The sequence below is a fragment of the Myotis lucifugus genome, unplaced genomic scaffold (assembly GCF_000147115.1).
Source record: "Myotis lucifugus unplaced genomic scaffold, Myoluc2.0 scaffold_38, whole genome shotgun sequence".
NCBI lineage: Eukaryota > Metazoa > Chordata > Mammalia > Chiroptera > Vespertilionidae > Myotis > Myotis lucifugus.
The window spans coordinates 3,913,671-3,937,023 of record NW_005871086.1 but is presented as its reverse complement, the minus strand read 5'-3'; the positions used below and the strand labels follow the sequence as shown (position 1 = coordinate 3,937,023).

The 23,353-nt window shown below is 43.1% G+C and overlaps 1 protein-coding gene across 2 annotated transcripts; it reads left to right on the top strand.

Moving 5' to 3' along the window:
- Window positions 1-8,199: 8,199 nt before the first annotated feature.
- GREM1 (gremlin 1, DAN family BMP antagonist) lies at window positions 8,200-21,361 on the top strand. Of its 2 annotated transcripts, none has more exons than XM_006087483.3 (2): window positions 8,200-8,356; window positions 17,403-21,361. In XM_006087483.3, the coding sequence occupies exon 2, from the start codon at window positions 17,404-17,406 to the stop codon at window positions 17,956-17,958; it is 555 nt and encodes a 184-aa protein (XP_006087545.1). In that variant the 5' UTR covers window positions 8,200-8,356; window position 17,403; the 3' UTR covers window positions 17,959-21,361. The 2 variants fall into 2 exon arrangements, with proteins under 2 accessions (XP_006087545.1, XP_006087543.1); XM_006087481.3 differs by lacking the exon at window positions 8,200-8,356 and adding an exon at window positions 9,934-10,061.
- Window positions 21,362-23,353: the final 1,992 nt, after the last annotated feature.

Here is a 23,353-nt window from a genome sequence, read left to right as displayed (position 1 = left end):
CTCATTTAATAGCCTAACAATCGCCTACTATGTGGCATCCAGCAATATGCTCGGTAAATATAAAGATACATAAGACATGACCCATGCTGACATTATACTTTCCTTGTCTTTGCTTGAGCTCCTACCTAAACTCTACCAGCTATGCAGACAGTGCTGCTTACTAGGTGTCTGTCATGTGTCTGGCACTTTCACGAAGCTTATTTTACTTACTTCCCTCGCCCACCCAGAGGTAGGTATTACCATCCATAGAACACAGATCATTGAATTTAGACTCCGGGGGTTTAAATATCTAACCCAGGGTTCCTACAGAGAGGAGTCAGGAATTTATTCTGGTTTTTCTGGCTCCAAGTTCAGTGTGTTTCCCCTGTGTCTACATACTGACTGAGAAGGACGATGTCATACTTCTATGCTGTCGCCTTTTGCGTACTGTAGTGCACATGTGGAGTACACAGTAAATACTAGCATGGGATTAGGTTGGAATTTTATTAAAACGGTCTGTATGATGTGTCTTTTCATAAACTTTACTTGGCAGCATTGCTCAGAATTGTCAAGTTCGTGCATTCTTTATCTGTGGCAAACTGGTAAATGTTTTCCTGCTTATGTGCAGAGAGCACGGTGGGTAGTCAGGAGCTGACCCTCCTCAGAAGGCTACAGAGCAGCAGATATATAAACGGTGATATGGGCTTGTATGTGTTTTGAAAACTTGCCTAGTAATTTGGACTGGTTATAGGTGACTCACAGGAAGGAGAAAGCCTCAGTGCCCAAATGATGATCAAAGTCACTTGAAATTCTGATGAAAAGGTCAGATTCCTTTTTTTTAATTTTGAGAAAATTTTAAAAAACTATATGTAAAGAGAATATCTAACAAATACCCATGTACCATCACCTAGAAATTAAAATTGTCATTACTCTGTCTTATGTATTTCAAGAGTTTTCAAAATAAAAATTTTAAAAGCATTATAAAGTTAAAATCTTTGTCTTCCATCCCTGATCCACCCCTCCCCCACTCCATTCTGGTGGGTACCATCTAAGGTCTGGTTTCCAATCCACTATTTATACATTTACATGAACACATATGTTTTCATAAACAATTTATACTATTGTTTTATATGTTTATTATAAAATATACATAATGGTGTCATACTGTTTGTATCGTTTTGCAACTTTCTGCTTTTCTTAAAACATCATTATGTTTTTGAGGTATAGGTTGAAATAGAAAAATCTAGTCCATTCCTGTTAGTAGCTATACAGCATCATTATATGAATAAAACAGTTTATTTTGCCTTCTCCTGTTGATGGACACCAAGATTATTATATACAATACCATAATAGAAGTGCTCACGCAAGTTTCTAGTTCTCATACGTGCACTCAAGTTCTCTACGGTGTTTACCTAGAACTGGGATAGCTGGGTGATATACTAGGAGCATGTTTAATTGTCACTTATTGACAAATTACTCCCTTGGAATGGTTATGCCAATTGACACTCTCAATGGCGATGCATTTAAGTATCTGCTTCTCTGTACCCTTTTCAATGCTGGATATTGGCAGACTTAAATATTTGCTAATCTGCTATATAAGCAAGGCTATCTTCTTATTTCAGTTTGCATTCCCTCAATTTAATAGTGTAATCTAGCATCTAGCATCTTTTTATGTTTATTGGGTATTCAGTTTTCTTCTTTTGTGAAGTGCCCAGTCATGTGCTTTGCCAACCTTTTTGTTCCTATTATGTTATTTGTGGAGTTTTTTTCCTTATTAATTTTAAGAAAACTCCATTTTGGACATGAATCATTTGACTGTTATTTGATCATTGCAAATATCTTCTATAAACATTGTCAAGTTCATTACCATATATTTTTTAGGAAGGGCATACAAGATCATTTCCAAATGAATAAAGGCTTTATTCTTCTTTCATCCAATACAAGATGGCATACATACCTGACGACATGATACTGTATATAGAGAACCCTACAGATTCCACCACAAAACTACTAAAACTGATAAATGAATTCAGTAAAGTAGCAGAATACAAAATAAATATCCAGAAATCACATTTTTATACACCAATAATGAATTATCAGAAAGGGAAACTAAGAAAACAATCCCATTTATAATTGCATCAGAAAATAAAACAAAATACCTAGAAATAAATTTAACCAAGGATGTAAAAGACCTGTACTTGGAAAATTATAGGACACTGAAAAAAGAAATTGAGGAAGGTACAAATAGATGGAAGCATATACCATGTTCATGGATAGGAAGAATTAACATCATTAAAATGTCCATACTACCCAAAGCAATCCAAATTTCACTGCAACTCCTATCAAGATACCAATTGTGTATTAAACAGAACTAGACGAAATATTTAAAAAATATATATGGAACCACAAAAGCCCCTGAATAGCAATAGCAATCTTGATAAAGAAGAACAAAGTTGGAGGAATCACTCTACCTGATATCAAACCATAGTACAAGACCATAGTAGTCAAAACAGCATGGTGATGACATAAAAACAGACATATAGATCAGTGGGCCAGAATAGAGACCCCAGAAATAAACCCATGCTTTTATGGCCAATTAATATTTGGCAAAGGAGACAAGAACATACAATGGGCTAAAGAATCTCTATTCAATAAGTGTTGAAAAAATTGGACATATATGTGCAAAAAAAGAAAGAAAAAAAGAAACTACACCACCTTCTTATACCATGCACAAGAAGAGACTCAAAATGGATTAAATATTTCAATGTAAGAGTTGAAACCAGGAAAACTCTAGAAGAAAACATAGGCAGCAAAATCTAGGACATTTCTCATAGCAATATTTTTTTCTGATATATCTCATTAGGAGAGGGAAACAAAAGAAAAAATAAACAAATGGGACTACATCAAAGTAAAAAGTTTTTGCACAAAAAAAGGAAACCAGCAACAAAATGAAAAGACAAACCACTAAATGGGAGAACATATTTGCTGATGATACATCTGATAAGATGTTAATATACAAAATTTATAAAGAACTTTATACAACTCAACACACACAAAAAATCCAATTAAAAAGTGGCAAAGGATCTGGATACATCTCCAAATAGGACATACAGGAGCTCCAGTGGTGCAATCGGTTAGCGCGCGGTACTTATACAGTCTGAAAGGACATACAGATGGCTAACTGACATGAAAAGAAACTCAACATCACTAATCATCAAATTAAAGCCACAATGAGATATTACCTCACACCCCTCAGAATGCCTACCATCAACAAATCAACAAACAAGTATTGGCAAGGATGTGGAGAAAAGGGAACCCTCATGAACTGTTGGTGGGAATGCATATTGGTGCAACCACTGTGGAGAACAGTAGAGTTTCCTCAAAAAATTAAAAATGGAACTGCCTTATGAGTCAGCCATTCCACTTCTGGGAATATATCTGAAGAAATCCAAAACACTTGTTCAAAAGAACATATATACCCCTATGTTCATTGCAGCATTATTTACAATTGCCAAGATTTGGAAGGAGCCCAAGTGCTCATCAGTAGATGAGTGAATAAAAAAAGCTGTGGTACATTTACACAATGGAATACTACTAGGCTATAAAAAAGAAGGAAATCTTATCTTTTGCAACAGCATGGATGGATTTAGCAGTGGTTCTCAACCTTCTGGCCCTTTAAATACAATTCCTCATGTTGTGACCCAACCATAAAATTATTTTCGTTGCTACTTTATAACTGTAATGTTGCTACTGTTATGAATCATAATGTAGATATCTGATATGCAGGATGGTCTTAGGCAACCCCTGTGAAAGGGTCGTTTGACCGCCAAAGGGGTCGCGACCCACAGGTTGAGAACCACTGGTCTAGAGGGTATGATGTTAAGTGAAATAAGCCAGTCAGAGAAAGACAGATACCATATGATTTCAGTTATATGTGGAATCTAATGAACAAAATAAACAAAATAGCCCTAGCCAGTTTGGCTCAGTGGATAGAGCGTCGGCCTGTGAACTGAAAGGTCCCAGGTTCGATTCCGGTCAAGGGCACATGCCCGGGTTGTGGGCACGATCCCCAGTGGGGGACTTGCAGGAGGCAGCTGATACATGATTCTCTCTCATCATGGTTGTTTCTATCTCTCTCTCCCTCTTCCTTCCTCTCTGAAATCAATAAAAAATATATTAAAAAAATAAACAAAATAGAAACAAACTCATAGATACAGAGAACAGACTGACAGCCGTCAGAGGGTAGGGATGTTGGGTGAAAAAGGTGAAGGGATTAAGCAAAAAAACCCAAAATAACAGACAACAGTATGGTGATTAGCAGAGGGAAAGGGTGATGGGAGGAGGGAGAAGAGGATAAAGGGTGGGGTAAATGGTGATGGATGTAGACTTTACTTGGATGGTGCACACACAATACAATATACAGATGATGTATTACAGAATTGTACACCTGAAACCTATATAATTTTATTAACCAATGTCATCTCAATAAACTCACTAAAATTTAAAAAAAGAAAACACATATACACACATATACATATATACACTCACATACATAAATACATATGTATACACACACAATGTAATATTTTTCAGTTTTAGGAAAGAAAGAAATCCTGCCATGGATAAACTGGAGGACTTTGTAAAAAGCGAAACAAGTCAGACAGATAAAGACAAATACTGTACGACCTCACTCAATATGTGGAATCTAAAACAGTCAAACTCACAGAAGCACAGAGTAGAATGGTGGTTTCCAGGGGCTGGGAGGTGGGGGAAATCGGGAGATGCTGGTCAAAGGTACAAACTTTCAGTTAGAAGATTAATAAGTTCTGAGGAGCTAATGTACAGCCTGGTTATAGTTAATAGTAGAGTGTGGTATTAAAATTTGCTAAGAGAGTAGATCTCAAGTGTTCTCACCACACACAGAAAGAGAGGATCTGTGTGAGGTAATGGTTGTGTTAATTAGCTTGATGGTGGTAATCCTTTCATAATGTGTATGTATATCAAATCATCATGTTGTACATCTTAAACATATACAGTTTTTATTTGTCAATTATACCTCAATAAATCTGGGAGGAAATAAAAATATAGTTCTTAAAGGGGAAAAAAATATACCAAGATGGCATACATAGCCTCTGCAATTAGGTTGAACGGCCACATAGAGCTTTTGCAGCTCTCAGCAAAATCTTCCCTACAAAGGCCTTCGAGGTTCTTCTCTAAATCTGAAGAGTAGCTCCCTCTTAGCATCCTGGGAATTAGATGAAGACACATTCTACAGAGAGGTGAGCAAGCAAGTGAAATGCACTTTCCTTTTACAAACCAGTAGCTGAGCAGGATCTACACATCTCAAAGCAGACCTAAAGTAATTTAAAAGTAGTTTCTGTAAGTGCAATTTATCATTTATCGATCATTGTTTAGGTCTCAGATTTAAAATGTTAACTTCGACTACATAGAGCCATTCTATTTCTTTCCCCTCTTACTGAGAACTGGTTTCAATTATGTAATTAAAGAGGGCTGAAGCCCTGGCCAGTTTGGCTCAGTGGATAGAGTGTGGGTCTGTGGACTGAAGGGTCCCAGGTTCAGTTCTGGTCAGGGGCACATTGCTCAGGTTGTGGGCTCAATCCCCAGTAGGGGATATGCAGGAGGCAGCCGATCAATGGTTCTCTCTCATCATTGATGTTTCTGTTTCTCTCTCCCTTTCCCTTCCTCTCTGAAATCAATTAATATATATATATATATAATTATATATATTTTGATATATATAATTATATATATATATTTATATAGGTTTCAGGTGTACAATTTATATATATATATAAAAGAAGGCTGAAGAATTTTTACTCTTATGCCTTCATCCTGATTGGATAATGGTTTGCATTGACTGGTTGAGAGCTGTGGAAACACAAATATGAGGCAAAAAACTTGGATACTGAAATAAATATTTACAAACACACTAGACTATAAACTATGAGGTGAGGGTCCGTGTTCGTCACATTCGTGATGGTTATGTCCTCAGCATTCAGGCACAGTTGAATACTCCAACTAGTGGGTATGTGCTAAACGTTCCCAATCCACAACTACTTACAGAATCTTAATTTTTGTGTTAGACACTGTGTGCATCGTGTAATCAGAATGACCAAGATAGACAAATCTCCGCCCTCATGAAGCCTATATCCTAGTGGCAGAGAGAGATCAGTGACAATGAAGAAAAATGATGCAGTGAAATGGGAGGGGGGGGGAGGGGGCTCAGAATGTTTCCATTGTAAACAGTGTGCTCTGAGAAGTCTCCTGAAGAGGGCTCAGAGTGATTATCAACATTTACTAGATACAGAGTAATAAACGATTGAGATACACAGAGCCACGGTGTCAGGGCTCCAAAGCAATTACTTCCAATTCAGCAGGTAAGTTCTGTCTCTGTATTTTTATTTGGGGTTGCTTATAGGAGTCTTGGAGGGGAAAGTGACTAAAGCATTAATTTTTAGATTAGAAAGAGTTGGTGAACTTGCAAAATAAGAGGTCTTTGAACGAATAGTTTACACAGTGAGAGAACAGCTTGGTGGTGAGCTTGGCTGGACTGTTAATTGCCTAAGTATTTTGTGTATTTCTGACTCCCTACCTCTCCTGCAGCCAACCCCGCCAGGGAAAGTCGTTAAGTCCTGTTGAATGTTCACATCCTGCAGGCAACTACAAACTATGGCTCACGAGATGGCTTAACAACAAAAAGTTACTGAAAACATTTAAAAGTGCAGCACGGAGTTCACGGGGGAGAAACTGCTCTTTGCAGGAACAAAACATTCAAATGATGAAGATTCTCTAGATACGGAATTAATGCAGATTTCCTTCTTGTTTCGTTTATTTTGAAAAATCCACTTCCAGTATCTAACATCTAGTAGGCGTTCACTGTGTGTTGTCCCCCATCCCACACCGCCTGCCTGAAGGGGGAAAAAATCATGTTGTTTGGAGGTTTTGTTTTGTTTTCTTAGCCAAGTACTTAAATCACCACGGTTTCATAAGTACCTTTTGATGGGTTTCATTGTTTTGTTTATTTTGCTTTAGTCAGTGCAGAAACCCTCAAATTTCCTTCTATAACAAACTTTTTTTTCTTCATCTGACCTGTCTGAGGGAGGCGGTCTGCAGACGGACCTCGCAGCCGGGTTGGTTTTTACACGGGCTATGACTTACCCACACAGAACTCACGGCCTCTTCTAAGAACCAATGTTCAAGCTAAGAGATTAAATGCAAGTGCTCGCTCATCTTTCGAAAAACATGCTCTTGGTATGTTCGCCCATAGCCATCGGTTTTCAGTAATGAATACAGACGGTGGCATCGGGTTTTCACCTACAGAAGTTTGTGCCTTACATTTCTGGGAAGTTATTTCCTTGTCTGACGTTTTATTTTCCTGGCTTATTCAGTCTTTAACATGCCACACAAAACCTCCTCTCCTAGCGACTGTCTCCCTTTGTAAAATGGCTGAGGAGTGGAACACTTGGCCTGGGAGGGTCCTCTTAGGCTTACTCTCCCCTCTCCCCCGCTATTCCTTTCTGTACACTCACAGCCCAGGCCGCCAGCTTCTGAGCTGAAAGATCCCGCGGTGGCGAGGAGAGGACGGGGTCCCGTAGGCGACAGGCTCCTGCGGGCGGCGACGAGCCCGCCAGGGTGAACGGGGGGCGCAGGGGTCAGAGCCCTCGAGGTTGGGGGCCTTGGGCGGAGCCGCGCGACCGCTCAACCTGAGCGCCCTGCACCCCCGTCCCCTCCACGGGGACAGAGTCGCCCAATCTGTCACGACCCCACGGAGATCGTGCTCTTCGCGGTGCCATCTCCGCGACCGAGCCCGTCGCCGGGCGGACGCCGGCGAGCGGAGCTGGCGAGAGAAAAGCCGGGCCCGGGGCGGAGAGGGAACGAGGGGCCGGGAGCCGGGGGATTTCCTCCTGTGCTTCCCCCTCCAACGGGAGCGGAAAATGTGATTTGCTGTGCATTCCAGGCGCGGTTCCCTGGGGTGACCTCTCCCAGCCGGCCCGGGCGGGGGAGCAGACAAAGAGGCGAGGCGGGCGGAGAAGGGACCCCGCGGGGAAGCAGGAGGGGTGCGGGGGCGGGGGCAGTACCGGGAAAGGGGGCGGATAGCGGGTCCCGCGGCGGCGGCGGCGCCTGGCCAATGGAGAGGCGCGGCCCCGGGCGCCGCGCTCGGCCGCCGGCATTTAAACGAGAGACGGCGCGATGTCCCGCACTCGGTGCGCCCTCCGCGGACCGGGCGACCCAGCGTGCGGCGAGAGCGCTCCTCTCCGTCCCGCTGACCCCGCGCCGAGCCCGGCGGCTCGGGCCGCGGCTGCATCCCGCGCCACGCGTCGAGAGCGCAGGCCGCGTCCGCCCGCCGCGCTGACAGGTGAGCGTCGAGGCGCCGGGCGGGGTGTGCGTGTGCGTGCGGGGTGTGCGTGTCTGCGCGCGCAGGGGCTTCCAGAGCGACTCCCGCGTTCCGCTCTGTGGGGGCGTGCGGCCCGCCTCGGTGCGGGTGGGCCGGGGCCCTGCGGTTCCCGGGGTGAACCCTGAAAAACTGTCGCAGGGTATTTCCTGCCGAGGCCCCGGCGGCTAGACCTCACCTGGTGCCGTCTGCGGGGAAGGGCTGGGCAGGAGGCTCACCAGAGCGAGAGCGTGTCCCGTTTCCTTCTCCTGGAGCCCCGCGAACGCCTCCTGGTGCGGAGTTCCCCGCGGCCGGGGTGCGGGAGCAGAGGGCCAGGGAGCAGAAGCCGCGGGGAGCAGCGGGGACCTGCAGCTCGGCCGCAGACCGCGGGCAGTTAAACTGAGAGGGTTCAAGTTTTTGAGGCGGGGAGCTGGGCTGCTCTCGGTCTCGGGGCACCCGTCGGAGTGCCGTGGACCAGCCTGCCCCGGGCGGGAGGATCGGGAGAATCAGCGATTGACTCGCGCACGAGTCGGGAGACTTGGTCCCGGATGCGGACTCCAGGAGCCTTAGTGCTCACGCGCCCACGTGCCGGCTGCGCGCTCGTGGGCGCTCGGTTCCTTGTTTCAGGCTTCTTTCCGTCCCATGCGCATCTCGACGGGACCTCTGACTTGCAGGCACCGGGCAGCGACACCCCGCCAGGTCCCACTCCCGCGGGTACCCCTTAGTTTGTGTTCTAGAGGACCCCCTCCTCGCCTCCCTGCACCTCGCCATGGACGGAGCACGCGGGACTGCCGCGGAGGCTGGTCTCCGGCTCGGACGCCCAGGTGGCCTCTCGACCTCTCCCACCGCTCGCTCACCCACTGACCCCTCTGAAGCGCGGGGAGCAAGGCCAGGGGCGGAGGCGCTGCGGGGCTGTCACCTCATCAGCCAGAGTTAATTGTAGTCATTAGGCTGGGGGACGGCGGGGACAGACGCGCCCCCACTCTGGCTTGGCATTGTCTTCAAATTCCAGCTCTGCCTTGGGGGCGCCCCAGCCTGGCGTTCCTCTGCGCCTTCTTCAGTGACCCCTGGGCGCAGCGGGGGGCAAACATGAGGTGAGCGAGGCTCTGCGATGAAGTCCCTTCCTGTGCGTTTAGAGCTGGCCTGCATGGGCTCCGGGTCGAACCCGGTTGCCGCCTTCTGCCCGACTCTTTTAGACAGAAATATAGCCTCAAAGTTAGGGGTTAATATCTCTTAAGAAATGGAACAAGGGCAGAGAGGCGACCATTGGTAGGTAATTAGATCTCCTGCTGGAAAGAGCAGATCCCAGCGGTGTGCGGGTCTGTTTATGTTCCCCTTCGAGATGGTGCCAGGACAAGAGTCGATTAAAATAATCTATTGTGTTAAGTGGGTCATCAGGGATTTAAACTGTCCCCGGGACCCCAGCGTAGTGGCCTCCCTCTGGCGGTACACACAAGTTAAATAAATAGCGGAGAAGAGGTTAAGATAACCCCGTCCCAGGGTGAGGAGTCTTCTTTCTCCCCAGGGCTTTCCAGCTCCCCCTCCTCTTTCTTTCTTTCTTTTTTTTTTTGGAGGGGGAAGAAGGGGGGCATAGGAACTTGAAGGGGTGGATTTTTCAAAGCAATGAGGGGGAGATCTTAAGAAAACTACAGATTATCATCTCCTCCCTGGCACACCCAAGTCTACAACAGTAAGTAATTTGATTACTATCACTGGATAAATTGCACTTTCCAATGGTTCACTAATTATTTAAGGGTTCTTTAGATCTGTAGTTGCTCTGTGTGCATGTGCTTAACCCCCCAGGTCATTTAGAAATTAAAGTCTTTCGTAAATTTAGTAATTTCACAGATTTCCCATTTTCTTAAAAGTTCATTTTGAGTGAAATGTTTTGGCAACTCATGATCTATAGGAAATGTAAGTTGGCTGACAGTCTGTAGGTGAGTGCTCACACAGGGAAGAATAGAAACGTAAGTCCCCACATCTCTGAATGAGAACTGCCTGCCCACCTTGTCTTCTAAACTGAAGCCCCCAGTCTTAATGTTTCAGTATTAAAAGGGATATCAATCCAAGAAACGCTTGTCAAGGGCAAAGCCGTGGAGCATGTCCTAGAACAGAGAGTGAAGAACCAGTAAGCCTAAGCCTGCTATGGAAGGTGAAGTGGTACCAGCCCATGTCATACATCTGCAAGGAATTTTCCTTCATTTTAACATATGCTCTTAGAAATGCCAAGTGCAACAGTAATTCCTGGGACAAGAAATTTCCTCCACAGTGAACATGAAGATACAAAAGAGATAATCATTTGAGCTTAAGGTATTTTTCAAACGTTACTGCATTACAAACAAGTCCATATGTCCTTTGTTAAATACTGTGGTGGGTGTCCACAGAATAGCGCTTAAAGACATGTGTTTGAGCGCTGGATAGAATTGGACTCAAATTTTGGCTCTCCTACTTGGGAGTGGTGTAACCTTGGACAGATTCCTAACCTCCCTGATTGGTAAAACAAACACAATATTATCGATCTCGTGTTTTGTTGTGAAATGTATGGTAAAATTTGCTCGAAATTTAGCATAATACCTGGCATAATAAGGGTTTAAAAATATAGGTGACTGTTCTTATTAGTGGTGATATTGGAAGAGGCAGTAACATTCTACAGCACCAGGATATTTTTATAAGGTGGTTCTGAAATTAAATCCTAAATCACACTCACACAGGGACCAACATCTTTCACTGCAAGACAGAACCTGTAACTTACCTGTCTCTCCATAGTGCTGCTCAGTGAAGAGTTATTGTTTATTTCTTTCAGACTTATTTCCTGTTGACTGCAAGAATTGTATACAATCATTAACTTCACACACACACACACACACACACACACACACATTTTCCCATGAGCCTAGAGCTCCTGAGATACGGAACGACCAGGTGGTCTTCTCCTTGCCCTATGCAATGCTGGACCCCTTGAGTGGGGTTCAAAATCACCAGGTCATAGTTAGGGTACTTGCAACATGTACAGGTTGAGACTTTATGGTCCACTAGTTGGCCAACCACCAACTCTTCTTCTTGGTACAACTTGTCTGAAAAAAAAAAATCAACCCAGCACATTCTTAAATTTTCTATTTAATTTCCAAAAGTTGACTTTTTAAAAAAGTAAAGATCAAAATAAACTTTGCCCTTCTCAAAGAGTTAACCCTAAGATAAAGGAATAGATTCTTCTAAAATCTGGTCTGCACTTAGAGCATTTGCTGTCAGTTCTGATTTTTTTTTTAATGCTGGGAGAATAATTTGATGCCATACCTGCTGAATGTCTTTCTAAAACTTTACTCATCAGGAGGAATTGATCAGACATGGAGGCACAGACTGCTGGCTTGCTGACCATTGTCTCTTCACTGTAATTCCCACTCAACACTCCCATTTAACTGGTGATAAGCAGGTTGGCTGGTTAAAATGAGAAATATAGCAAGAAGAGGGCAGAAAGGAGCTAGCCTAAACTTTTTCAAAGACACCAGAACATTGGAAACAGTCACATATAGCATTTTCATTTTTGATTCCCCAGAATTAGATTATGTGCTCATCGTCTTGTAAAGACTGGAATAAATCACCATGTCCTGCTCAGGACAGAGGTGGTTAAACTGATTTGAGAGTATGTATATTCTCTGGGACAAGTGGATTGGAGGGGAGGATGGTGATAAAGGAAAAATAAAAAAGATGGGATGGGTCTTGCTGGTAGGGAACAGTAGTAGAGAAAGCTCACCACAGACAATATGATCACATTACTTGGAGGAGAAATGCATTAAGGGGACATTGAGGCAAGGTTAAAAGATTATTGTCTGTAAAGGAAAATTAAGGGAGGTCTTTGTGGGTGTCATGATGCAGTCTGGATCCGAGTTACAGCTTTAATTTAATGATGTGAGTGGGTCATTCTGTATATGCAAATTACCAAAAAATGTTTGCAACTCATGGTTGTACATGGGTGATAATTCATAGGAACCTAAGTCTGGATTAGCATTTGGGTTGAGTTTTGATAATGGGGCACTCCGCTAGGTGTTGATGTGGAAAAGAATGGTCCTCAAGCAATTTACATCGTCCTGATTTCCTCCATGTCTAGGATATTTACAAAGTGCAAATTATTTTGTGGCCATACAAATGGGATTTCAAGAGCAAAATAGTCTTATATCCTTCACTGAGTCATCAGGACCAGGTTGGTGTGTGTGTGTGGTGGGGGGGTGGGGGTGGGTTGGATGGCTGGCCACAATGACTAGACAGAGCCCTGGTTCCAGTACTCATTACCCTTCTCATCCCCCTCACTCTCACTCATGTGGAGTATGTGGAGTCCTTCAGAGCTCTGCTCTTCTCTAAGAAGCAGAGGTCTCTGTTGATTGAGATTCCAGAAGTTGGTTTTCACTCTTCTCCAAATAGCTAATTAATAAGATTTAAGAACTCTGAAACCTCACAATTAGCGCTGAAGACCTTTGAAGAATAGGCTTTTTAAAACTGAAAAAACATTTCATAATATTTTCCACATCTAATAAATCTTATTTTGAGACAAATTTACTTTTCTTATTAAAAAGAAACCACCAGCCTGTCATTCTAGATTCCTTTGGCTTATGGGGTACACATGCTCCCATAGGAACAGGAAGCCTGTCCAAACTAACACTGAAAACCACAGTTGACTAATTTGGGGTTTACTGCTTGATTGTTGGTTTCTGCCATAGTGAATACAGTGACTTCAATTAGAAGATGAAACCCATAGCCTTACGCCTGGGGTCAGGTAAAAAGCAGTGGCTATTTGGGGTTCTCCTAGAGAAAGGAAGGCAAGTATCTAGAAGCTCCCTAGACTGTAAGGAGCTTGCTACACTGAGGGTGAGAACGAAAGGATTGCAGTTGGCTGCACTGCTCATTGGTATGTGGGAAGGCGTTTTAAAATGCAAAGAAATGGGAACTCTCTAAATCAACATGGTCTGTAATAATCATGTAAGGGCACCTCCTGTGTGCCAGGAGCTGAGGATAAGGTGACGAGTAAATGCTCACAGCTCTCAGTTTAGGTATTTATGTAATTACAGATGTGAAAAGGCCAAGAAGGAAAAGCTGAGTACAAAGAAGGTCCTAAGTTGGTCTGCAGAAAAAAAAATGACATTTTTAGACAGATATTTGTGGGAGGGATGGCCTTATGACGTGAACCTGTCATATGCAGTGTATATTCCCAGTTGGTCTCAGATTGGCCTCTGTGATGTGGGCTCTGCCGGCCTTGCTCTGGGAGGGCCGCGTTATCCTGGAGGGAGGAGGGACAGAGTGGGTATAGGCCCTGGGCTCTCTTATATGCTCCTCTTTGAAATGGGCAGAGACTGTTTTAGTTTAGACCCTGTCTCTGAGCTGAATAAATAGCAGAAACTTGTGAAAGCGTTTCAGTTTCACTCTATAGCATTTGCGGAGGAGACTGGACGTTCCTGGCTCCAGCTATCCTGGGCTCTGGAGAAAATCAGTCCTGTTTTATAACTGGACTTTTCTCGTGAGTGATTTTTTAAAAAAGACAAAACAAGGAAATTAATTTTTTTTGGGTGGTGAGGCAAAAAAAAGGGCTCTGTTTAAAGAACAGGGATGTTGTAACATAAACTGACAAAAGCCAGGGAGTCTGCAGTCAGAGCAGAGAGCTAAATGTCACATCATCAGCTCCAAACTTGAACTCGCCCTAAAGTATTAGGCTAATGTTGGGAAGATGGTGCCATTTAAGGATATTTTATTTATTATTTTAAATAATTCTTTATTGTTGAAAATATTACATATGTCTTCCTCTTTTCCCCATTGACCCCCTCCAGCCTGCCCCCAACCCAGGCCTTCAGCACCCTATTATCTGTGTCCATGGGTCACTGAAGGATATTTTAGATTTAATATCTAATTATCTTAATTTGACAGTGTCCTTCGGGTTGCATGGTGTTTACGGACAAGGGCTGTCCTGTAGAGAATGTAGAGTCTACACTGCCTTTGTCTTTGAAAAGTAATTGCTCTAGCTGATAGTTCCTTGGGGGGGCGGGGGGAGCTGTGATAAGGTTAAATTGCACTTTGTGATTATCTTGGGTAACACCAGTGTTCAGAAGAGAGCGGGGAAATGATGCTTCACATTTTTGTCCTTAAGTTCAGAAAACTGTGATGCGTCCAGGGCAGGGCAGGCCAGGGGAAGTTTCAGGATTCAGGTCAGATTTGGTGTGATGGCCTAAGGAGGGAGGCTGTGAATCTGAAAATGCCCTCGTCCCTCTGTACGCTGTGGCTGCAAGTGCTCCAGGCCTTCCTACTCAAAGCTCATTAAAAGGCAGTCCTGCACTCTAACAACGTCAATCCCCAGGTGACTGCATGTTCAGGTTTGAGAAGCTGTCCCAGGAGAATCCTAATAGTCTGATGCTTCTCTCTTTCGTTTTCCTTTTAAAAGTATGCTCCTCCTGCTCCTCTTCCTCCTCTTCCTCCTCTGTCTGCCCTCCCTTCCTGAACACCTTTCCTCAGATCAATACTCCTTTTCCCGATTTACATTCCTTACTCCATTAATTTTTCTCTCTCCATCTTTGCTTTACTGTTTTATTCTCTTGTCTGTTTTCCCTCTGCCTCCCCCCTTATTTAATTTTTTTGTCATTGTTCATATGCCATTTTCCTCTCTGATCTTTATCTAAATCCAGACCCACCCACAATAATTCACTGTCCCCAATCTATTTAACATGTCTATGGCATTTACTAATGCAAATATTTGCACACACCTGTTCTCTCTTGTGCCTATTTTCTGCCTTCTAAATTTTACACACACACACACACACACACACACACACATGTGAATGACTCATTTCATCATTTAAAGTCGAAAAGTATATATCTTTGTGTAAAGAATGATATAATGAATATCTGTACTCAATTTAAAAATGAGAATAAGTGAGGGGTCCAGGAGTCTTTGTGAATTACAAGATCTTTCTGGTAAAGTAATTAATTCTGTCTGCAGTACCGTCATACGTTTGGTTAGTTCTCAAATTGCTTTCACTTTTACATCAGATCTTATCTGAATAGCCTATCTGGGGAGATGAGGTATATGCCATTGCTTAAATGAAGTCATTTATTGAAAAGTAAAGTGATTTTCCTCAGGTTAGATAGCAAGTTGGTGCCCGAGGAATTCCAGTAGAAACTCAGTCTCAACTTTCTGTCCAGCGCCCTTCCTGTGAAGTATCCTCCCTCCGTCCGTGCCTTCTGGTCTCCCCACTGGCACCTTCCTAAGCCTGAAAACAGTGAACATCATAAGCATCCAACCAACTGAACAACTCGGGGAGCACTGAGGCCAGTTAGGGGGAAAGACTGGGAGACTTGCCTGGCATGTGAAGCTAATTTATTTTTGCTAAAAACAAGATAAGTTTCCCAAAGAGGTGCAAGGTAATCTGGCATTGAAATAGTAGGAACTTACTAAATATTGTCAAGTACAGGAATGAATACAGGTAAGTGACCACAATACAAATCAAACATAGTTGGTGTCAGAAGCCAGGAAGCAATTCCTCCGGGAGCACCTGTGATGAAGAGAAGGGCCCGGGCTGAGTTCAGATCTCGACTTATTCACGGCCTGATGGCCAGGAGAGTAATAGGAATAATAGTACCAATTCATAGAGATATTGTGAAGAGTAAGTGAAATATTTTACCTAAATGTTTAACAAGTGCCTGCTGACATACTAGCTGCTATTTCATGTGCTGCCTAACACAGGATACAGTAGGTGATATTCCCTGTGAGTCAACATCATAGAGTTCATGGACTTAGATCAGTGGTTCTCAACTTTCCTAATGCCGCGACCCTTTTAATACAGTTCCTCATGTTGTGGTGACCCCCAACCATAAAATTATTTTCGTTGCTACTTCATAACTGTAATTTTGCTACTGTTATGAATCATAATATAAATATCTGATATGCAGGATGTATTTTCATTGTTCGCGACCCACAGGTTGAGAACCGCTGAATAGTCTAAGCTACTGTACATGTAGGCTATAGGGTATAGCCCAGGGGTCCTCAAACTACGGCCCGCGGGCCACATGCAAAAACAAATATTGTATTTGTTCCCGTTTTGTTTTTTTACTTCAAAATAAGATATGTGCAGTGTGCATAGGAATTTGTTCATAGTTTTTTTTTTTAAACTATAGTCTGGCCCCCCAACGGTCTGAGGGACAGTGAACTGGCCCCTTGTTTAAAAAGTTTGAGGACCCCTGATATAGCCTATTGTTTCTAGGGTACAAGCCTATACAGTATGTTGCTGTATAAAACAACATGAGATTAAATCAAGCACAAGAGAAAAGGGTTTAATCAAAACACGTGGTGAACACAAGATGTATGAGGCTGTTTTACAGCAAACCTTTTTTCATAAGTAGAAAGAGTGCATCCTAAAATAATAAAAATATAGTATAGTAAATATGTAAACCAGTAACATAGTCGTTTATCATCACTATCAAGTCTTATGGACTGTACATAACTGTATGTGCTGAACTGTTATATGACTGGCAGCACGGTAGGTGTGTTCACACCAGCATCACTACAACATGGGAGTAATGTCTTGTGCTACAATGTTACAATGGCTACGATGTCACAGGCAATAGGAATTTTTTAGCTCCATTATAATCTTACAGGACCACTTTTTGTTTGTTTCTTTTGTTAATCCTCACCCGAGGAAATTTTTCCATTGATTTTTAGGGGGAGTGGGATAGAGAAGGAAAGACAGAGAGAAACATTGGTGTGAGAAAAACACATGGATTGGTTGCCTCCTGCAGGAGCCCTGACCAGGGCCTGGGCCAGGGAGGAGGAGCCTGCAACGGAGATTTGTGCCCTTGACTGGAATCGAACCTGGGACCCTTTGGTCCGCAGGCCGATGCTCTATCCACTGAGCCAAACTGACTAGGGCCAGGGCCACTTTTTGTATCTGCGGTCCGTCACGGACCAAACTGTTGTTATGCAGCACATGGCAATATTAACATTTTAATGAACTTTTCTATTTTTCATGTCTTCCCTCTCTGTGCTTCCTTCCTTTAGCATGAGCCGCACCGCCTACACTGTGGGAGCCCTGCTTCTCCTCTTGGGGACCCTGCTGCCAGCTGCTGAAGGGAAAAAGAATGGGTCCCAAGGTGCCATCCCCCCACCAGACAAGGCCCAGCACAATGACTCAGAGCAAACTCAGTCTCCCCAGCAGCCTGGCTCCAGGAACCGGGGGCGGGGCCAAGGGCGAGGCACGGCCATGCCAGGGGAGGAGGTGCTGGAGTCCAGCCAGGAGGCCCTGCATGTGACCGAGCGCAAATACCTGAAGCGAGACTGGTGCAAAACCCAGCCGCTCAAGCAGACCATCCATGAGGAGGGCTGCAACAGCCGCACCATCATCAACCGCTTCTGCTACGGCCAGTGCAACTCCTTCTACATCCCCAGGCACATCCGGAAGGAGGAAGGCTCCTTCCAGTCCTGCTCCTTCTGCAAGCCCAAGAAATTCACCACCATGATGGTCACACTCAACTGCCCTGAACTACAGCCTCCCACCAAGAAGAAGAGGGTGACGCGTGTGAAGCAGTGCCGTTGCATCTCCATCGATTTGGATTAAGCCGGGACACCCTGCCTGCCCTAGGGATGCAGCCCCAGGCAGTCCCAGAGCCAGACCTAAAACAACCTGATTTGAACTTGGCTTAAATCTAGAGACAAGAAGAACCACCAGCTGCCTCCTGACGGGCACCTGCTAGTGCGTAGTTTGCATGCATGCGTGTGCATGGGTGGCTGTGGCTGTCTGCAGACACCAGAGGAAACAGTCTTTGCTGGAGGGCACTTCCTATCACCTAAACGAATCTGCTTCCACAGGGGACGGCCCAGAAAGCCCACACCACCCCCGGCATTTTCAGAGGTGCAGGTCTGAGCTCCGGTTCTGCCTTTGTCTTCCATGTGCCCTCCTAGGGACTCTCCCTTTAGAATGAATGTTGATGGAAGAGGCCACTCTGAGGGCAGGAGACCTGTGTTAGTGCTGTATTAGACTTGGAAGGGGTATTTCAACCTGTGCTTGCTTCCTGCCTTCCTCCTCCCTTCCATAGTCAACCCCTTTGTAGGATCTCAGTGACTATTTCAATCTAATCTCCTGTTTGCCAAGGGTTTCAAACTAACTCACTGGACCATGGATGTAAATGTTTCCCATCTTTGGAAGACCCTTCAGACTCTAGGGGAGCTGGTGTGGACAAGGGCAAGGAGGACGGAGGAGTGAGAGAAGGGAGGGTTTGAGCTTAAGGACCACTTGGGCCTAGCAAAATTCATTAGGGAGATCTGCAGGGTCTTGGAAGGCCAGCCCCAAAGCACAGTGAGACCCATGTGTTAGCAAGTTTTCTCCTGGTATTTAACAGAACCCAAGTGAACAGAGGAGAAATGAATTTGCAAAAAATAAAATCATTAACGTTGGCTGTCACTGATTTGCTGAAACTAGTTGGAACCCAATTCCAAACTTAAAACACAAGTACTGGCCACTTGGAGGTCAGCCCCTTCCTGCTTGGCCCCTCCGGAGGACAATAGATGTAGCTCAGCACCCCCCCGCATAGGGATCGGAAGAGAACACAAACCTCGTAAGCAGGAGGTGCTAATTCCCTTTGCTTGGTTATAATCACCTCTTTCCCAATTCGCTATTTCTGGGTAACGCTTGTGAGTGGCACAGCCTGGTTGCCAAGGGTCTGCCTCTGCTGGGTGTCCCTGACAGTGAAGAACCAGGCTCAGAGGAGAGCTCGTAGGGCCTGCTCCATTCTAGCTGGAAGAATCTTTGGTTGTAGCCATTGAGAGAAGTTTGAGCTGGAGAGCAGGACAGAGTGAGGAAGTAAAGGAGGTTGCTTCTGGCTAAGGAGTAGTTTAATGCCTGGGAGGAGATGTGAGGGATATGACCTTCCCTTCTTCCTTTGCCCCGTGAGGGCCTAGTGGGAAGCCCCAGTAAGAAATCCGAGCATTTGGGTTCATTAGCTGTCATGGTAACATTGGTGGGATTCATGGAACATTGTAACTCTTGAGAGTGTACTGGTAGAGGCTGTCCTCTGATTAAAATTAAACTTGGGCTTCTTCTCAATAGCTACTTAAGATTTGTGTAATGGCCAAAGTGTGGTGTGGGTGAACCTTACTGCATTTTGGGTTTGGCTAACCTGTTCCCTTCAAGCCTGAGGTTTTATATGTAAATGGCACCCCGCCCCCCAACACTTTTTTTTTTGGTCTTGTATCATCTCACCACCCAAGTCATGTGTAACATGGGAAACCAATACCATAGACTCGTGTTTCAGTTGCCCATCAAGGCTCCAGCATTCAAAGGCCCAGTGTAACTAAAGAGGCTGTTTTTATTTTATTTTTGTTTTGGTTCAGTGTTCTCCCATTTAACAACTAAACAAGAACCATACTTTGCAGCAGAAGTTATTTTGAACACCCAAAATGTTGGGTCTAATTTTAAAACTTTTAAACTCACTACTGATGATCCTACTACACTAGGTGAATTTGTGCATTTCTTATACACTGAATGCCCCTGCCTTAAATCTTTCTATCATTCACATCCTCCAGCAATAAACCACAGAATGGATTTAATTAAGCACACAAATGCTAAGCCAGAATTTTTGAGGGTGGGGGAAAGGAAGGGAAAGGGAAAGGAACTGAAAATGTAAAACCATACTCGAGGAAAAATGACATTCAGAACCAGCGTCACTGAATTTCTCTTGTTTTAACTGTGCCATCAGCATGCAGTTGTGTTAAAAGAGGCGACTTAAGTTGGCAGCAGTAATCTTCTTTTAGTAGCTTGTACCACATCTTGCATGTAAGTTGAATTTGGCTGAAGTAAAGAGAATTTCCTCAAAATGAACTTCACTGGGATAATCAGCAGCATAACTGCCCTGAAAACACAGCCTCGCCAAAGAGGGAACCGTCTGCTTTTCTTACTGTGCCTATATTAAACTCGCACAAGTACGGGTGTGTCTCCCAACATTTATTAAAAGTGCCATATCTGTTACATAGTGTATTGGAGTCACCGATGATGTACTGATATGTTTTTTCATTACTATAGTAGAATTTTTTTTAAGTGGCAACTATTTGCAATCTCGATCTTTCCTATTAAAATAATGCCAAACACCAAATATGAATTTTATGATGTACACTTTGTGCTTGGCATTGAATGAGAAAAACACACATCCTGCAAGTCTGTAAGTTGTTTTTGTTGTTGTTGTTCTTGTAGTTCTTCAAAGTTTAAAATGTAAGTGAAAAATCTGGAGGAAAGGATAATTTCCACTGTGTGGAATGTGAATAGTTAAACAAAAAGTTATGGTTATTTAATGTAATTATTAATTCAAATCCTTTGGTCACTGTGATTTCAAGCATTTTTTTTTCTCCTTTATTTGACTTCCTTTGAGTTGAGCGAAGAAGAGGCGGGCACATTGTATGCTGTCGGAGGCTTTTATCAGGTCAGTGGGAAATAAGATCTTGACACATCTGAACATGCATTACAGAGTCCAGACCTGAGCTTTTATTTTTTTTAATTGAATGTTCCTTAAAGGTTAACATTTATGAGGCAATATTAAGAATCATTTTAAATGTTATTTTGGAAGACTTATGATGTGTGTGTACAAATAGTGGATAATAATGAATAGTTCGCAAGTCCTTTTAAGGAGAAAATCTAAAATGAAAAATGTGTGTGCAGAACATTTATAAGTGACAAGTTAATGCTTAAGAGTGAAAGTAGTTCTATTGATTTATCATTCTCAAGATATTTAATATCAACTGCATTGTGTATTATGTCTGCTTTAATCATTTAAAAACAACAGAGGATTATATAGACTATGATTAAGGTACTTTGCTGTGTATGCAGAGGAGAGGGAATTTGATAGTATCATGAAAGTTAATTTGGTTTTAAGCAAAGTTTTATGAATCTGCAACTAGAATGTAATTTTACCCAAATTATGTTCTATATAACCTTTCCCAAAGAGCAATAAATAGAACCTCTTCTCTCTCTCTCTCGTGTGTCTGTGTAACTGGAAGTGTTCACAGAGTAGACGTGGTGCAAGGATTCACTTGTGGGAAGGGAGATAGGAAAACAATTAGATCTCTGTGACCTCAAAGGGAATTTATTTCTTCCACCTAGACCTTCCAGATTCTGCTTGATGTCAAATGGATACCTCAGGCTATGGCAGTTAGAAAGAAGAGTTAGAAAGTGTTATGAGGAGCCTTCAAATAGTGGAAGAATGTCATAGAAATGATAATAGCTCTATTTTGAGGTGTTCAAGGGCAAAATGGGAGAAAGATTTTGGGCTCAGTACAAGGATGAGAGTGATTCAGCAAAGCAGTGAGTTGCCATGAGATTGTGATGGTGAACTCCCTGCCCTGGGAAATACTAAACCATATTTCTTCGCTTAGTGACTTTGTCCAGAAAAGTCACTAAGCAAAGAAACAACAACAAGCAGCAGCAACAACAAATCCTGGGGAGGGGAAGAGAGACTGATTTCAAGAGTTACCACATTATATCTCTTAGAATATCCAGTTTTCAACAAAAAGTTATGAGTCATGCAAAGAAACAAGAAAGCATGGCCCACATACAGGAAAAAAAGAACAGCCCTTAGGAAGCCCAGACATTGGACTTATTAGACAAAGACTAACTCAACTCTTTAGATACTCACGAACTAAAGAAAACCATTCTAAGGAACTTAAGGAAAATAGGAGAATGAAATTTCATCAAATCCTGAATACAAATAAAGAAAAAATATTTTTAAAAAAAGAAATTGTGAAGCTTAAAAGTATAACTGAAATGAAAATTTTACTAGAAGGGCTGAACAGCAGATTAGAGCAGGCGGAAGAAAAGAGACACACCTTTACCTAGACTAATGAGAGGGAGGGAGGAGAGAAAGAGGACTCTTTTAAAATCAGAAGTGAAAGAGGGAACATTCCTATGAACCTTACAGAAATACCAAGGATTATAAGGGAATACAGAAGAACTGTATGCCAAAAAATTAGATGAAATGTACATATTACTAATGTAACAAAAAGTCTAATTCCATTTTTTTTCATGTTTGACTCCTAACATCTTTTATGCCTCACTCCTGTCTCATTCCCTTCTGCCCCCATCTGGGCAAGCTGATAAGAAAGCCCAGGCTCTCCCTTATTTGGCACTGATGGGACGATCAAACCATTCAAGGACCTTCTGCATGTGAAAACCCTCAGCCTAGCCTCACTCTTTAACCACCATAAGTCAGTCTTCCCCTGTTCTCAGACCAGGTTGGGAGGCCTGCCCTGCTCTCCACAGAAAGCCTTGTGATGTGAGTCAAAACTTTCATTTACTCTTGGTGTGTGTAGTGGTGTCATCAGTCTTGACATCTGAGCAAACCTTGAATATGGTCCATTCTGTTTATGCTGGTGTCTATAACACCTAGAAACACACAAAGTATGGAAATGACTTGAGAAGAAATAAATATTTGACTAGAACTATCACAAATAAAGAGGTTGAATTAGCAATAAAAAACTTGCCACAAGAAAAGTCCAAGACTAGATGGCTTCACTGGTGAATTTTACCAAATATTGAAAGGATTAATACCAAATGTTTACAACCTCTTCCAAAAAACAGAAGAGAAGGGAACACTTTCTATCTCATGCTATGCGATCAATATTACTTTGCTACCAAAACCAGACTTTGTCAAAATAAAACTACATGATCCCACTTCTAGGAATATATCCCAAGAAACTAGAAACACCAATCAGAAAGGATACATGCACCCCTATGTTCATAGCAGCACAATTTACAATAGCTAAGATTTGGAAACAGCCTAAGTGCCCATTAGCAGATGAGTGGATTAAAAAACATTCTGCACAATGGAATACTATGCTGCTGTAAAGAGGAAGGCACTCCTACTGTTTGCAACAGCATGGATGGAGCTGGAGAGCATTATGCTAAGTGAAATAAGTCAGTCAGAGAAAGATAAATATCACATGATCTCACCCATTTGTGGATTATAATG